The 18210-nt window shown below is 39.5% G+C and overlaps 1 protein-coding gene across 1 annotated transcript; it reads right to left on the reverse strand.

The window, feature by feature from the left end:
• Positions 1–4047: 4047 nt before the first annotated feature.
• LOC118800137 lies at positions 4048–18117 on the reverse strand. The gene is made up of 6 exons (XM_036560294.1): positions 17900–18117; positions 12567–12613; positions 11725–12075; positions 9061–9336; positions 8819–8869; positions 4048–7145 (listed from the first exon to the last, which is right to left on the reverse strand). The coding sequence occupies exons 1-6, from the start codon at positions 17923–17925 to the stop codon at positions 7066–7068; spliced, it is 831 nt and encodes a 276-aa protein (XP_036416187.1). The 5' UTR covers positions 17926–18117; the 3' UTR covers positions 4048–7065.
• Between the last annotated feature and the right edge of the window lie 93 nt (positions 18118–18210).

Consider the following 18210-nt stretch of genomic DNA (forward strand, 5'->3'; position numbering starts at 1 on the left):
GCAAATTAGTTGAGTAAATAATTTAAATCTAGCAAGGTATCAGCAAAATTTTGAACAAAAGCATTTTATATTAAATCTAGTCATTCATTTTTCTCTATAATATTTCTATCGTCTTACAACCCCATTACCAAAAAAGTTGGGATGCTGTGCAAAATCTAAATAAAAACAAAATGCAATAATATCCAGATCATTTAAACCCTATATATAATTTTTTTTAAAGAATTCTCTGTTTTGAATTTAATGCCAACAACATGTTCCAAACAAAAGGCTGGCAAAGTTGTGTAATGCTTAAAAAACACCTGATAGGCAACACTGCATTAAAAACAGATATGATTCTGTAGCGGAAATCACTGCATGGGCTCAGAAACACTTCTGAAAATCACTGTCTGTGAAAACAGTTCATCACTGCATCCACAAAACTCTAAAATGCAAAGAGGAAATTGTACATAAACAGGATCCAGAAACGCTGCCACCTTCTCTGGGCCTGAGCTCATTTAAAATGGACTGAGGGGAAGTGGAAAAGTGTCCTGTGGTCTGACGAATCAACATTTGAAATTCTTTTTGGAAGTCATGGACACTGTGTCCTCCAGGCTAAAGACCACTCAGCTTGTTATCAGTGCACAGTTCAAAAGCCAGTATTCATGATGGTGTAGGGGGCATTAGTGCACATGGCATGGGTGACCTGCACATTTGTGAAGGCACCATTAATGCTGAATGATGTTCACATGTTTTGGCAACATATGCTGCCATCCAGATGACGTCTTTTTCAGGGAAGGACTTGATTATTTCAGCAAGACAATGTAAAACCACATTCTGCATGTATTACAACAGCATTGCTCTGTATTAAAAGAGTCCAGGTGCTAAACTGACCTGCCTGCAGTCCAGATCTGTCACCATTGAAAACATTTGTCACAGTATGAAATGAAAAAATGACAAAGGAGACCCTGAACTGTTGAGCAGCTGAAATCCTGTATCAAACCAGAACAGGAAAACATTTCACATCCTGAAATACAGCAGTGTCTCCTCAGTTCCCAAATAGAGTGTTGTTAAAAGAAGAGGTGATGAAACACAGTGGTAAACAGGCCCCTGTCCCAACTTTTTTGGAACGTGTTGTTGGCATCAAATTCAAAATGGGCAAATATTTTTCAAAAAACAATAAAATTCCTCAGTTTCAACATTTAATATGTTGTCTTTGTAGTATTTTCTTTTAAAAATATGGTTTACTTGATATCATGGCATTCTATAGATAACATTTCAAATCACAGGCAGTGTGTGTTTAAAATCTGTTTGAGATGTAAAATTAGTTAGATCTTGCATGCAGTAATCTGGGTGGTCTGAAGGTGGACCAGCAGTGGCAAACATTCAGCGTGGTGCCGACTTTATCAAGCCAGTGGGAATGGACAAGAGTCTGAAAAAAGCAGGGAAAAAAACATGCAACTATGGTGCTGAAAATTCAAAGAAGAAAGCACCTGAAGAGGAGGCAGTGAAATGCTCTAAAAATCATAAAACATCTTAAAATATTATATTACCAATGTAGCACTTTGCATACGTGAATCATATGAAGACCCAGATAGCAAGAGGATAGTGGACCACTTCAGTCCCACTGAAAGCAAAGCTGCCCCCACTGGCTGTTTGCTCAATGTTTTCCAGGCAGCCCACTGGTGGTTAAGCAGAGTATTAGACAAAGTGCCACTTTTCGTTTTCCACTCACAGTCCAAGCAGGTGGGCAGTGAGGATTGCTGATAGGAACTTAGCAAGCATTAGTTTATTACATATCAACTGTCTGATTACATGATTATGTCACATCTAGTTCTTATCGTCAGCTGGTCAGCCTGAGCATTTCACTGTAGCAAATAAATAAGAATCAGAAATTAAAAATTAAGGAGAAAAAATGCAGACTGTGGGAAAAGCCAACATAATCTGAATACAATGGTTAACTAGCCTTTCTCTCTTAGCTGTTTGCTAGTAAAAAGTTATTACCTAGTACCTAATAGCAGTTGTGGGAACTAAAATAAGTGATTGGGTCGCAGTTTTTTCCTCATTTTCTTTTCTCTGCCAAGACTTTAGAACACAGTGTTTAACTCTGCTAAGTTAGCCAGTCAGCTAAGTAGCGCTTAGCTGGTAAAGCTTTTATTAACTGGAACCCCACTTAGAAAAATCTAAAGAGTCACCTTAACAACAAAGCATTAATCCTCTTCTACCTGACGCCGTGCAGTGTTTAAATCAGTTCTAATGATCTCAGTTTTGAGATCAATGGCTGTTTTGATGATCAATGGCTGTTAATCAATGATTTAATGACTGATGATCTCAGTTCTGAGAGTTTGCTGTTGAGACCACTGTGTTTACAACCATGAAGTAAAAAATTAGAATGATGTAAAATGTATAGTAATAAAAGTCTTTTGATTTGGGACTTTATACCAGTGGTTCACAGTTCCAGTTGTGAAGTCCCCTTTTGCACTGAGGTGTCAAACCACTCATGTTTTCAGAGGAACAGGGGAAGTCCAAGAATGAGACTTTACTAAAAACACATCTTCACTAAAAATGCACTGACTGTAAAGTGTCTTGACTTACCTTTTAAAACAACAAAGCTGTGAAAAGTGTTCTTTGGAGCGATTCCATAGAAGAATCCTTGATCTGTGGTTATACGATACAGAGACCACAGATTAGAAAAAAGCTGGATTAGTTCTTTAAGTAATCATCCATGAAAAGGTTCTTAAGGGAACTAAAGTTGGTTCTTCTATTGTAGTGGTCAGTAATGCTCCTCCTGGAGATCTACAGTGAAAAATGTGCTGAAATTAGTACTTGATTCAGAGATGTCCATCATTTCCTCTTAAGTACGTTATCTCACACTGACACAGTTGTTGCTATAAGTGGAAATGACTGAACACGAGGACTGAAGCCCAGACATTACGTATCTTAATGCATTCACCACTTTCAAACGTCTCTTCGAGGAAGTCCAGTATTTATAGGAGTTATTGCCCAGTACTTGGTTGATCTGATCAATAACTCCTTCCGTTAAATCAACTGTGCTGCTGATGGAAATCAACCTATCCATCCGGCATCAAAGAGACGTCTAAAACCAAACTTTGTTCTTCAAAGTGGCTCGCAAGTTTCACAAGAAACACACTGCCAATATTTTAATCAGTGTATATATTTTAATCAATGTATATCTTTATTTTGCTGTTGTCTGAACAAAACCTTGCATCTCCAAAATGGTAACTTTACAAGAGAAGGAAAAACCTACTTTACTTTTAATGTAAGTCAATGGAACTAGAATGTTTTCCAAGTCATTCTGGGTCGTTTCTTTTGGTCAATTCATCATGAGATTTACAGACAATGTAAAAGGTAACAGGTGTTTTCAAATTATGCCAAAAACTGAAAAATAGCAAAAATGGAGACACAAGGTTTTGTTCTGACAGCAGCGATATATGTATGTATATATATATATATATATATATATATATATATATATATATATATATATATTTTTTTTTTTACATTTTTGCTTAATTTAAAAACTCTAAACTCTTATTATTCTTTTATTTATCTTTTATAATAATACATTTTAAACACATGTTGTAAAAATAAATAAATAATTTTATTTATCTTTTGACTCTTGTTTTTATTCTGTGTTTATGCATTTTTTGCACAGTAATTCCCTATTTTACTTTCAGTTTCACTTTGTGTATAAGAGATGTGCAGTCAGACAAATCAGTTACTCCTAAAGTCATGTGCTTATTAATGCTATTCATCTGTTCTGCAGAGTGGAACATGTGAAATTAGGTTAATTAGGCTATTCAAGGACTTCTGACAGTGGTAATCAGTTGGATCAGATCTCCAGAAGCAGAAGCCTGGCTGGTGAGCACGGCTCTACAGCACCACTCGAAAAAACTGTTTAGCTCTTCCATCTCATCGTGTAGTGTACTTTAGCTCATGGCGCCACCTGTGGGTGTGCAGGTGAAACTGATCTTCAGATTACAGATTCCTGTTTCTTCATCTTCTTCTTTTTTAATGGAGCCATGTATTGATTGATTGAAGACAAATACGTAATTGGACATTATTTATTAGCATATTTTTTAAATAATATAAAACACAAGGAAATCAATTAACATAACAATCTTATAATAATAATTAATAAGAGGACGTGAACAGAATTAAATAAACGCCATAAAGAATTTTCTTAAAATTTTTAATCAGAAATATCATAACTTCTAAAGAGATAACTGGATATAATTACATAATTGTGAATCTATATTGCACAAATTTCATAGCGAGGAACGCTGTTGACCTGGTTATGTTTGGGTGGTGGACCATTCTCAGCACTGCAGTGACCCTGATGTGGTAGATAGCCTGGTATCGTGTGAAAGTGTAACTATGATACGTTAGTAAGTTACACGTCCAATAAGATGGTATCAACTGAATATAGTTCCTCTTGTAACAAATATAATATTGTGGTTAAGTAATTTCTATGCTATTTCACTCTGAGTGCAGCATGTTGTCCACAGTTCTTCTCAAAGTTTTTATTAGACACTAAATACAGACTAAATACCTAAATACAGACTTAACTGAGTCCCTTTAACAGAGAATTGTAGTTTAATCTTGTTATCGGCTGCAGCCACCCCGGCTAGGAAAGCCAGCACAGATCAGGGTGGCTAGTCACCAGCAAAACCGCATGTGTTGTGTTTTGGATGTTGGTATGCTGGTCAACCACAGCAGGACCATACTGGTTAACCAGCTAAACCAGCAAACGACCAGCACAAGCCAACTTAGACTAGTATGAAATTCATGCTGGTCTGCGCTGTTTTTTTCAGCAGGGTTTTGCTTTGTACAACAGTAAACCTTTACTAAAACACCTGTCAGCTTCAAATAATGAGCTTTTCATTCCAGAAAAAGTCTGAAGGAGCAGAACTGAAGTGCTACATGCAGGAAATGCAGTGTGTAAAGGAAAACAACCTGAAACGGTTAGGCTGTAGTTTGTACAGCAAGTATGCTGGCTAGCTAGCACAGTAACGGATCAAGCTTCCAGACAGCGAGCATATATCGGTCCACTGGCTTGATAAAGTTGGCACCCCGATCTGGACTGCTGGTCCACCCTCGGACCACCCAGATTGCTGTCCTGCATACAAGCTCTAACTAGTTTTCATCTCCTCAAACAGATTTTAAATGCACAGAGACTTTTATTTTAGATAAAATACTACAAACAACTAAGAGAAAAAAGATAATGATTAGACATAATGTGAATGATTTTATAGAAAATGTTGTTGCTGACACTGTTAAAATTATTTTACTGATTAAAATGATTTACTAAACTAATTTACAATGTATAACTAAAGAAAGCTGGTAAAGTAAATTGGACTATGAGTAGAAAAGGAGCGATTATAAGTGGGATTTTGTCTATTACTCTGCTTAAACACCGGTGGGCTGCCCAGAAAACGCTGAGCAAAACGCAAGTGGACCACCAGCTTTGTCATCAGTGAGCCAACAGTGGTCCACTGTCCTCTTGCTATGAAGGCCGATGTTTAGTAAATTGAATATAAATTTTAAATGAATGTAAAACTGAATGTAAAATTTAGTAAATGAATGTGATCTGTCCCTTAATAAAACTTCATCTAGATTAGCTGACATCAGTTAAATAAGCTATTGTGCTAGCTGGCATACCAAACTAGCCAACAGGTTCAAGTTGTTTTGCCTCTTTGCTTAAAACACCACATTTCCTGCATGTAGCGCTTCATTCTGTCCATCAGACTGAAGGTTTTTCTGTCATAAAAGTCTCATTATTTGAAGTCGTGTCAAACTCATCACTGCAGACGGAGAAGAATAGTATTGCAGTAATGACTCTGCATGACTAGCAAAACCGAGAGTATAAGTTACACACGTAAAGTGGAAAATGAAAAGTTTTATTCAAGGCTTGGTTTTGTTTGTATATTTTCTCAGGCTTTAGTCGTAAGTCTGAGTCAAGCTGGGAGTCAATTTAGGGTAAATCTGAATCACACCACAGTCAAAACATGAAAGAGATTTGAGGGAAATCAGTAGGCTGTCATGCTGGATGAATAACAGAGGCTGCCTCTTCAGATGAGCTAATGCTAACAGTACAGCTAACCAGGACAACACTGGATGCTGATGAGGACTTGTTTTCTTATATACCAGGTCTTTTCTCCTCAGTGGACGATGTGTAAGCATGCCAGTTTGTCAGAGAAATGTGTTCATTGTTTCTGGACCGAGCTAACGTCAGCTAGTAGTTACAGCAGTTAGCAGCACAGCTGCGCTAGCTCTGCCTTCTCAGTCACATCTTTAACAAAGATTCCTAATGTTTTATAGCAGCCAAGTGTAGTATTTTATAAAATATGAGCACACTTTACAGTTTTGTTAAAACAAAAAATAGCATTTCTCTGAATTGTTAGCCTGTATATTTTCTCAGGTTTTTTCGAGATGCAGCCTGATGATTTCAGTATTGAAACAAGCCAGGCACCCCTGCACATCCCTAGTGCTGACTTCAACTTACTAAAATTACTTTATTGTTAAAGAATGCAAACGTTGAGATGGTGCTTGTGTGTATTAGGCACAGCGGTGTTGCTGGAGTTTTCAGTCATTATCATTGCTAGGTTGAGAGTCGTCCACCACCCAAACATCAGTAACTGACCATCTGTGCAGGTCTAGCAGGTATATTGTTAAATGAAATGCTATAATTAGAGCTTTTCACAAAATAAAACCCACAGAAACCAAACGAAAGCTAATATGCTAGTCAGCCACATGCTTAATTAGACGGGGTCCATATAGGGACCCCTGGAGCTAACAAGGGTTACGTGCTTTGCTCAAGAGCACAAAGGCAGTGGTCAGAGGAAGGTCAGGGACATTAGACTCGGCGAGTCTCTACTACTCAATGCCCCTAGTAGCTTGGTTGGTATTGGCACCACTAACCCTGAGGTTCAGGGCGTGGAGCCCCGTCCCACTGAGCCACTGCCTCACCCACTCGTTCTGATTTTCATCAGCAGTCGATCAGCACCACCCACCGTGACACGGCCAGGCAGAGCTGCGTTAGCAGTCAACTCAGACTGTAGCTCTGTCTCAGAGGAGATTCAGTATGAGAGCGGAGAGCAGCAGGACAGCAGAGACACAGAGAGATGGACTGTTCACCCTGACACTGCCTACAGAGAGAGAGAGAGAGAGAGAGTGGGAGAGAGAGAGAACAGAGAGAGAGAGTGGGAGAGAGAGAGAGAGAGAGAGAGAGAGAGAGAGAGAGTGGGAGAGAGAGAGAGAGAGAGAGGGAGAGAGAACAGAGAGAGAGAGTGGGAGAGAGAGAGAGAGAGTGGGAGAGAGAGAGAGAGAGAGAGAGATTATAAGGTTTATAACACATTCTGGTTAAATGCTTCCCACAATGATCGTTTGTAAAATTCTGAGAGTCCTGCCTCCAGTGAGTGTGTTTACATGCACTCAGTAATCTGATCATAATCAGATTCCTGCAGTTATCAGATTATTCAAATGGCCATGTAAACACCATATTCCGATCTAGAAATCTGATTAAGAAATCTGATAAAGAGGCTGTATTTTAGCTCAGTAATCAGATTTCTTAGTGCTGTAAACTCTTACTCTGATTTCTTTCAGATTTCTCAGTCTGAGCATGTGCAAAAACAGATGGCGGTACCGGAAATAAGCCAGCAGCAACGGCAGAAAACACTTTTGGAGCGACACTGAAATCAAATACATGCTTGACAAAATGAAGGATTTAATGTTTTTTCATCTTCTAGATGATGTATGCTCATATTTTCAGGTAAAGCGATGCGATGTTTAGAAAAAAAAGCCACGGCATGAAGTTTGATGTTGGAGTTTATTGGCTGATTGTAAAGCAGAAATCTGATTACTGTCTGACTTATGTAGACCTAGAGTTTCCTATTATCTGATTACTAAAGTGCATGTAAACACATTAATCTACATTAATCAAACCCAGAAAATCTTTTAGCAACTGGATGTCAACACAGCAGGTTTTCATGTCTAATAATGAGGCGGTTTTAGTGATGGATGCTGCACCTTCAGATGAGCTAATGCTAAAGCTAACGCTGGAGCTAGCCAGAGCAACGTAAGATGAAATGACGTGCACAAAATGCATTAATATTTATCTTCACACAGAATTTTTTAATCACAAATGTGAGCGCTGCACAATCCTATTTAATCCGACTGATTTTACGAGCTGGCCATCAGCAGCTAAGTTAAGAAACACGGTAAGATAGCTTACAGATCTTAACATTTTCCTGCACTGATTAACAAGGAGCCTCATAAAGAGCCTCAGAACTGCGGAGTTCTCCAGCTCTAGATTTCATCATTCAGATCTTGAATTAAAGATCTTGATTTTAATCCAGTGGTAGATCTGTGAAATCACTAATCTGGGCTGTGGCTCTGTAAAGGAAAGTAACTACAGGCCTAGACAGATGTCCCTAAATGATGACCTTTTGTTGCCCTAAAGCCAGACAGTAAAAACTGCATACTCTCACACTCGGAACAAAACCTCAAATCTCCAAACTGGTAACTTCACAGCAGAAGAAAAAAAAAAACTTAACTTGTAATAGAGATAAATGTAGCAAGTTTTCTTTAGAAATCATTCTGGAACATGATAAATACAAGGAGATTGCGAGATTAAAGGCGATTGTGTGAGAGCGACAGTACGTTTTTGACCATATTTTGAAATGGTAAACAGCAACATTGTTTTTGTGTATGAATAATTATAGATAATATAACTTTGTGTACGAATAGTAGAAAAACTATTTTGAAGATGTTCTGTAGATTTTGTCCCATATCAATCATCTACTTTTAAACTATTACTTACTGAAAGCACTCTGCTTTTCAAACACAACTGTTGCTTTGGTCGGAGCAGGATCTATGAGGGAAATAAAGACAAAGAAACAGTTAAATTAAATTTTACAAAGTGTTTCAAAATCTTGATTAAATGTAGATCAGAAGTTCTTCTTTCTAACATACTAAAAAAAAATCTATTTTTTGGTTCAAATTGAAATCTACCACCTTCTGGTAATTCTTGCTGTAAAATATTCTTGACCTCTATGGCTTTACCTGTGACTGAGACCCTCACTGTGCTCAGTGCCAGCCCATCAGCGTCGAGCACCTTGTAGATCCCGCTGTCACTGGCCCTGACCCTCCTGACCACCAGCTTCCCCTCGACCTGCTCCACTCGGGATGTACCGTTCTTGTTTCTCTCTTTACTTCGCTGCCACAGCTCGATCCACCCAGGGCCCTCGCTGCTCTCGAACACCAGCGTCTCAGCATGGCTCGTGTACGTTTCCAAGAACAGGTCTTTTCCACTCTCCACTGAACACCTAAGCTTATGGTCTGTGCAGAGAGACAGAGAGGCAAAGCCAGATAAAATTACCTCAGCAGTTTACCTAGCAGTTTGAGTTCAAGGAGCTCTTAATCTTGATATTAATTGTCCCGTAACTGTTATGCAACTAATATGAAAGGTAGGGGTGGGAATCTCTAGGCACCTCACGATTCGATTCACTTACGATTCAGAGGGCTGCGATGCGATTATAAAACAATTATCGATGCATCTCGATGCACCTTTTTTTTCTATACAGCATTTCTATTTTCTCACTGAGTGAGGACTTGGTAATGTTAAAGCAAAGTATTTGTAATGATCTATAATGAATTTACTTCCAATATCTCTTATTAATAAATCAAATGGAAGTGAACTGGAAGGCTCTAATTCACTGCTCTTGTTTGGAGACGCTGCTGCCACTCATCTGCAATAAAATGCGCTGTTACGGAGAAATAAGATCTAGTGGTAATGGATGACCACGCAGCGTGTTACAGCCATCCTACCCGGTTTTAGTGACTTTATAACTTTGATTTTGGTCTCGTTGTAGAGAGTTGGGGAATCGCTGTGTCAGTAAAATATCTTCGAGACGGGGCGTGTGCAACATTGCGCGAAAGCCCTGTTTCTCGACCAAGCAACGATGCGTTATTCACATTTATAAGTAGCGCAGTCGGTTTCCTGGCAAGTTAAATCTGCAACGAGAGACTGTCAAACACTAAAAAGTCGCAAAGATGAAGTCGCTTCTCTTCCGAATTTTCTCGTTCCACCTTAAATGGTGCCGCATTTACATTTGAGAATGAGAAGCAACTTCAGCCTGGTAAGACAGTCGAATGTTGAGACATTGTACAAAAAACTGCTCTAGTTTTGAGGAAAAGTTTTCTGGTGGAGCTGCACTTACCCACTTCCAGTTCCGCCTTTTGCGTTCCGTCAACATTACGTTATAAATTAAATACTTAGAAAATCGATTTTTGACATTTATGAATCGATTCAGAATCGCCCACGTCCGCATCGCGATGCGTCTAAGAATCGATTTTTTTCCCGCACCCCTAATGAAAGGTATTTAGATATGAGTGAAGATGGAAAGTTTGGGCCCACCGAAGAGGTTTTAACATCCATTATATTACACTAGACATATAGTAAAAGAAAGGTCAGGTCAAGCCAACATACTTCAAATTCAACATAAAATTTTAGGTTGCCTTGAATTTTTAAGCTGACCCAACTTTTCTTAATTTAACAATACAAGTTGGGCCTGGTTGGGTCAGGTCTCAAATTTAGTAGTACCCGTCAAATTAATAAGTACCAGTCAGGCCAAGGGGGGTCACAATTTATGCTGATGTCCCCCTATAGATTATCTACAACTGCTCAGAATGATAACAAACTCAATTGATCAATAGCTTTACAGTTAGGTTTTAGGTCCAAGGCTAGGGTTAAGAACAAGATTAGATTTAGGGCTTCCACTGAAGTTAGGCGTGAGGGTGAAGTAAGTTTTTGGTTAAAAGTTAAGGAAAGATATGGAGAATGTCATAAATAATTAGGTGAATTTAAGCTAAAGGCATGGTGAGCATCTGCAAAGCATCAACAGCAGACCACCAAACGTTTGGGTGCCCTACACACTTAAAAAACCTGGTTCTTCAAGAGTTCTTTAGTAAAGACAATGGCTCTATATAGAACCATGAACATTCAAAGAACCCTTTGCATGCTTAAGTGGTTCTTTGCATGGTGAAATCATTCTTCAGATTGATGGAGAATGTACTGTATATGGTTCTATTTGGCATATTTTCTTGAAAAGTGTTCTCTGTAGCACCCGGAACGGTTCTTCTATTGTTACAAGCTTGACATCATAACAGTAGAAGAACCTTTTTGGTACTGTATTGAAACATCTACAGCACATTCCTCATCAATCTGAAGAATGATTTCACCATAAAAAGAGACATTTCATTATGCAAAGTGTTCTTTGAGTGTTCATGGTTCTATATAGAGCCATTTTTTTTTACTAAAGCACCCTTGAAGAACCAACTTTTTCTAAGCAAAAATAAGTTAACACATCCTCCACACAAAATTTGCATAAACGTGACATTTTTCTGCAAATTGTAGTGAACAGTTTCAGTTTACCTGCTGATGTTACTGTACTGGAAAAGCATAAAACAAACAGAAGCATGTTCTCTGCTCCTGGAGGTGTACCTTCCAGCAGACTGTAGCTCCAACCCCTATCAGCCCCACCTGAACCATCTAATTATTGGTTTCAGAGATCCTTAATTAGCTGGAGGAGGTGGTTCAGATGTGGGTTGGAGGTGAAAACTTTAGGAGGGTAGATCTTCAGGAAGAGGATTGGTGACCACTGCTGGGGGCCCAAACTTTTGTATATGATTGACATGCACCTAAAATAAGACACAACAAGTTCTCACCAAATACCAAAAGCTGGACGCTCTGGAGGAAAATCCTTTCCTTGATCTTTGACTGACCAACTACCAGATAGCTCTCGTAGATCCCTGCGTCACCGAACTGGACGTCTGTGAAAAACAGGGAGCAGTTTCCTTCTTCCAGCATCTCCTTAGGGACATCCACCCGATTCCTAAAGGCCTCTCCCTGAAAGCTCCGCTCTCCAATCCGTTCAAACACGGTGTCGGTCACGGTTTCCCACTGGATGTACGGTAACTGGGATGAAGCTTCCACATGTGACTTCCACGTACAGGGCAGGACAGCCTGGAGCCCAACTCCTGACCATGTGTGAACAACTGAGGAGAGTGGAGACGAGCCTGTAGGAGGAAGGAGAACAGTTAACAATCAACATCAGACATTTACATAGCAAGCTGTGATTGACAGTAACTAGCTACATTTGCTCCATCCAGTTTACCTAACTGAAATTGTAAAAGATTTGAATTTGGGTTTAATTTCATTCTGTTGTGTTGGTTCAGCTCCTGGACTGCTTTACTGCTGCTCCCTCCTCTTACTTTGGAGCTTTATTACCAAAAGGATCCAAAAAGGGAAGAATAGAGTCTAACAAACCTCAGTTCCTATGCTGAGCTGGGTGGACTAAGATGTTCTACAAGAGTTCCACAGAGCAGTGGTTCTCAAACTGGACCTCAAGGACTCCCAGGGTGTCTAGATTTCTGGATTGTTTGGGGTCCCTGAGAACTGGAATGAGAACCACTGCTAAAAGGAACTCAGTCTGTGGGCCTTATATTTACTACAAGCAAGTTAGGACAACTGTAAATGTACAGACTACATACAGAACAGGTTGACTCACCAACATAGGAGATAAGCCAAAGCCACATGATGGGGTACAGACACGTCCTGAGAAAGACCAAGATTACGTTAAGACTTCTGCACATAAAACACAACTTTTTCAGATGGCAAACATGCAACATTATATCATTCTGTTAGTTGACTGCAAACTTTTGCAAGCAACATAAATAGCAGGGGGGCGGGAAAAACTCGATTCTTAGGTGCATCGCGATGCGGACGTGAACGATTCTGAATCGATTCATAAATGTCAAAAATCGATTTTCTAAATATTTAATTTCTAACGTAATGCTGACGGAACGCAAAAGGCTGAACTTGGAAGTGGGTAAGTGCAGCGCCCGGACAGTCTGTGGGGCACATAACAAAAACACAGCTGGATGAGAGAGAAATCCGACCGGCTCCCTCTGCATTAAAGCCAGGTTAGATCAGAAGTCACAACACAAATGATAAGAAGAGCCATTTTGTCCTTTAACATGAATCAAACCAGCTTGGGAGCCACAACATTTGATGTCCAGTATGTGTCAGTGTGTGATGATGTCTATCAAAAAATATAAACGAAAACGCCGATTTACTTCGCTCTGCTTTAAGCTTTAGCTCAGTTATAGCCGCTTTCCTCCCATCTCCCAGGAAACTTTTCCGCAGCTTATTGTAAAATGTCTCTCAACGTTAAGCTGTTTTACGAGGCTGAAGTGGCTTCTTTTTCGCCAGCTTCTTGTTCTAATTTTCCTGTTCCACTTTAAATTCTGCCTGAGGCGCCAAATGTAAATGGGGCACGATTTAAGGTGGAACGTGAAAATTAAAAAGAGAAGCGAGTTCATCTTCACAACTTTTTAGTATTTGACTCTTGTTGCAGATTTAACATTTCAGGAATCTAACTGCGCTGCTTATAAATGCGAATAAGTCCATTCCTCTCCAAATGTTCGTTTTACTACAAATGCTACTAGCCAGGCGAGACTGCGTTGCTATGTGACCTGCAGTCTGCACGCCAGTGAAACGGCTTTCGCGCTATGCTGCACACGCCCCGTCTCAAAGATATTTTACTGACACAGCGATTGTCCTTTGCTTCATCACATGTGGTGCTGTTTTTTTTTTTCCAGAAACTGAGGTACGGAGATCCATGTGAAAGTACTTAAAGTTTCAGTCCCTGAATGAGATGAATGAGCGAAACCCTCCAAACTCCTTTCACCAATGAGGTGTGAGGTGCGAGGGATATCTTTGACATTTGAAGCCGTTCTGCTACTTGTTATGTTTTTATCACGCTCTAATGACATTACAAAACCCCCCCAAAAATAAGAGTCAGTGTCAGGTGTGCACAGTTTCTGCAGACAATTACAGGCCACCCACAAGATTTTGTTTCATAAAAGAGTGCAGGTTTCATCATCAGGTGTCATCAAGTCATCATGCTAAGAAATGTTTTTAATCCATCTTTATTAAATTATAAATTAATAATTAAAATGACATGTAAATGACATGTAAAAAATAACAGTAGGTAATCAGATTGCATTACTTTAATACAGTAATCATGTGGATTAGGTTTACAGAGTCCATATTAATCAGGTAGTCAGTAATCTGTACCAGGTATGTTGCACTCTCTTCTTGAGCTGCCACTCCTAGGTAAGATGTGTAATCCCGTGTAATCATGATTTGGACATTCTTTCACTGCATTAGTGATCTGCCCTAGTTATTAACTTAATTACGGTTTGATTTTCATGACGATCACAAACACAAAAAAGATGCAAAATTGTGGCGCTGACAAATATTTATAATGTTTTTGTGACAGGCAGCACAGGGCTAACCCAGCACAGATGAGGATGGGAAATGGCAAATATAGCACAATGAACAATTAATTGCTTAAACACAAACAGATAAATGAGTAAATAAATTAATTAGTTGATTAATCAATCAATGAATTAATATTGGTTTTAGGTTATACATAGCCATGTGATGGACTGGCAACCTGTCCAGGGTGTATCCTGCCTTTCGCCCAATGACTTCTGGGATAGGCTCCAGCTCCCCCAGCGACCCAGAAAGATAAGTGGCTTAAAAATGTGTGTGTGTGTAATTATATTATATTATATAATAATAATAATAATAATAACAGCTATTTTTTGGCCAACAAAATAGCAACTGGGGCCCAAATGGGGAAAAAATGTGCTTGCACCCAAATAAATTAGTATTATACTGCTAAACCATGCACGCACAAAATTAGGGCCCCTAATGTTGAATATGTTCAGATTTTATGTCTGTACTGCATGATTTACTCTCTTTATCTTTATCTTTACTTACTTTATTTCGGTCGGATGTTCCTACTGACCTACAGAATCCATAAACATGATTAGCCTATTGATCTGTTTATAAATCACTTTGTGCAAATCACAATAATCTACCTTCAGCTTTTCATTGTTTTATATCTTCATAATTTAAAATAAGATCAACAAAAGAGTTTATATAATGAGCTTTCATATCACATCTGTTCTCTTTTCTTAGTTCGTGTTCGTAAAGCACCTATTCACTCTGCACTTCATCTAACTGCTTGTTTCACATTCATTGACTTCCCAGTTCTACTACAGTGATCTCCACTACCTGATTTCAGTTTCTCTTCTGCTGTGGAAATTCTTCACATTTTATGGTCTCATGTTCTAATGAACAACGAATTTTAACCTTGTGACGTTTGAACGTTATGGATGTCTCCCAATTGACAGCATACTTGTTTATTAGCTGGGTCCACATTTGTGTCCCAACTCATACTGAAACTAATAAACGACATTTTAAACACAGGTAAAGTGTTCTTCACAACAGCCTATATGCATGTGATAAACCTTTCAAAACACATAAAACCAATCAGTACTTAGAAAATGTTATTTTTACCTGTTCCAGCTCACTATTACTACTCCTTACCTTGAAATATAACCATTAAATATTTCAAAAATCATATTATTCTTGCATTAATGTGTGAATCTATTTAACATCTCACACTTGAAACAGCCTGTTACATGAGTCGTCCATTACAGGTTATGAAAAATGTCCATTTAGTCCCTAAACATTCACTCAGTGCTGTTACCTGAACACATTCACAGCTATGAAATAGCTGGAAAATTCCACAAATCACATGTTCAACAGGAATTTACGTTATTTACATTTTCTGAAGATCAGGGGAAGAAAAGTTTTTTTTTTTTATTTTGGTCGTATTAGTCGACCCTTTTTACTTTTTATGTTCAACCCTTTTTTCTTAAGTTATAGATTGAAAGTAAACGATTCATTTAAGAATGTTTAATGTCCCCACCTCATTGGCACCTAGATACAGTAGCAAGAGGATAGGGGAACACGATCGCCCATTGACGGCAAAGCTGACGGCCCACCGGCTTTTCACTCAGCGTTTCCCCAAGCGGCCCACTGGTGGTTCAGCAGAGAGTCAGACAAATTGCAACTTTTCCTCACTCATTTTCACTCACAGTCCAGTTTACTTATTTTTTCTTCCTTTCTTTCGTTATACTTTGTAAATTAATGTAAAGTAAATCATTTTAATCCAGCACAGCATCAGCAACATTGTCAACATCATTTTATATCAGGCCTCGTCATTTTTTTTTCTCTGTTGTTTGTAATATTAATGTTATTTTCCAAAATAAAAGTCTGTGTGGATTGAAAATCTGTTTGAGGAGATTAAGAATTAGTTAGGGTTTGTATGCAGGACAGCAATCTGGGTGGTCCAAGGATGGACCAACAGTGGCACGCAGTCGGTGGAGTGCCGACTGTATCAAGCCAGCAAGCCGATATGCGCCCTCTATTTGGGGCATGGATGATAATCGACAACATTTCATAACATGTTCTCTCAGAAATAAAGGTCCTAAACTGTCACTGGGTCAGTCCCCCTCTTGTCACTGGGGTGGTACCTCAAGGCTCCATCTCAGTACCTTTAGTCAGGGAACATAACTGAACCATAATCCACTGAATGATATGTTCTAAGCTGTACTGACTCCACACACCCCGTCTCGTCTCCAGGCTTTTATTTTACTGTTCTGTTTAAAACATTCGGTTATGAAAAGGTACAAATACGAACTTTTCACCTGGAAAAACTTATTAAAGGTTCACAATCAGACCTTAAAACCACTGTTGGAGCTTTGAGGGAACATTTACACTGTTTGTACCTTGATGAACGAGAAATGTACCTGAACAGAACCTTTATTTCTGACAGTGTATTTGCTGAAATGTGGACCAAATTTAAGCCACTGTCAGCAATAAACCCTGTAAAAATGAGACTGTTCCTGAGATGGGTTAGCACATTACTGAGTGGTTTAATGCATGTGTTCCTAGATTTAATGGAAAAGGATTTATTATTCTCAGTGTGCTGCATGCTTTAGTGTTGTCTTGCTCTGTCACACCCACATTAAGCTGAGAGGTTAATCAGGAGGGAGTGCTAGAACAGAAGAAGCTCTGAAATGTTCAGGGCAGAAGGTACAGCAGGAGTGGAAACACTGAGAGAACTAAAACAGAGCTACTGGGAGAGATTCAGAGCCCCTTTAAAGCTGGCGAAGGCAGCTGTGCAGCTCAGGGGCTCTAACGATCTCTCACTGTGGAGCAGCCGCAGGGAGATTCAGCTGCACTGCTCAGTTTCAGGTTCCTGATAAACGCTTTGTTTCTCACCCGGTTTCATTTTCCACCCGTGTTCGAGGAAAAACCCGCCTTGTGTGCGGGGATTGGCCGCCAGAATCAAGCCCCGCCCCTTGTGCCAGCGTTGGTTGGTCGAATATGACCTATTAACCAATCCTAGCTCCGGAGGGGTTTCTCGGGAAAAAACAACCAAAACAATCGCTGCTCTGTTGCACCTTTGCAGAAACGAAACTTATAACGCTCCGCCTAGCGGCCGAAAGGTGTATTACTGGAACAGCTGCTTTACGTCAACTAACTGTCCGCTTATAATTGAAGCGCGCACAGAATGCAGTGTTTATGGGCGCAGATCTACCGCAAAGCAACTCAAGTTTAAGTAAAAATAATAAATAAATAAACGCTACAATCCAACAGGTGGATTTTAAAATGTAAATAGACTTATTTGCATGCATTTGAGCTGACATTGCTCATCTCTGTTCTAGATAAAATATTACGAGACATGTAAGTGTATATTAGCTCTGATATAGACTCATGCAAAACACACACACACACACACACACACACACACACACACACACAGACACACACACACACACATATATATATGTATGTATGTGTGTGTGTGTGTGTGTGTGTGTGTGTGTGTAAAGCTGGAACGTAGCTGTCCGTTTAATAAATGATTATCATATAAATGATTAATATCTTAATATCTCGTGTAAAGTCAGTTCTTACCAGCTGCTGGTGCTCCTGGTCTCCATGGTCAGTGGTCTGGGGGGGTTAGGGGAGAGCTGTGAGCGAGCTCGCGCTGTGAGCACTGAGGCGTGAGTGAAGGAGTCATGAGTGTCTGCATCTCTCTTATATACAGAGCGAGCTCGCGCGCGCACTCCTCTTTCCTCAAAAACGAAACGAAACTCAGAGCATCGCACTGAAGCTGCCTCTACGCAGTAATCAGAAACTCAGTCAGCGGTCAAACCACAGACAGACAGCCCTGACTACTCACAGAGGAGAGAGAGAGAGAGAGAGAGAGAGAGAGAGAGAGAGAG

This window comes from Colossoma macropomum, unplaced genomic scaffold, assembly GCF_904425465.1.
Source record: "Colossoma macropomum unplaced genomic scaffold, Colossoma_macropomum, whole genome shotgun sequence".
In the NCBI taxonomy this organism is placed as follows: domain Eukaryota; kingdom Metazoa; phylum Chordata; class Actinopteri; order Characiformes; family Serrasalmidae; genus Colossoma; species Colossoma macropomum.

Bases quoted from the DNA above. Each gene is read 5' to 3' on its own strand.
- LOC118800137 (XM_036560294.1), bottom strand. From the start codon at position 17,925: ATGGAGACCAGGAGCACCAGCAGCTG. The intron at 12,076-12,566 runs GTGAGTCAACCT...TTCCTCCTACAG, and splicing joins TTGGCTTATCTCCTATGTTG to GCTCGTCTCCACTCTCCTCA. The intron at 7,146-8,818 runs GTAAGTAATAGT...CTCTCTCTGTAG, and splicing joins TGAAAAGCAGAGTGCTTTCA to GCAGTGTCAGGGTGAACAGT.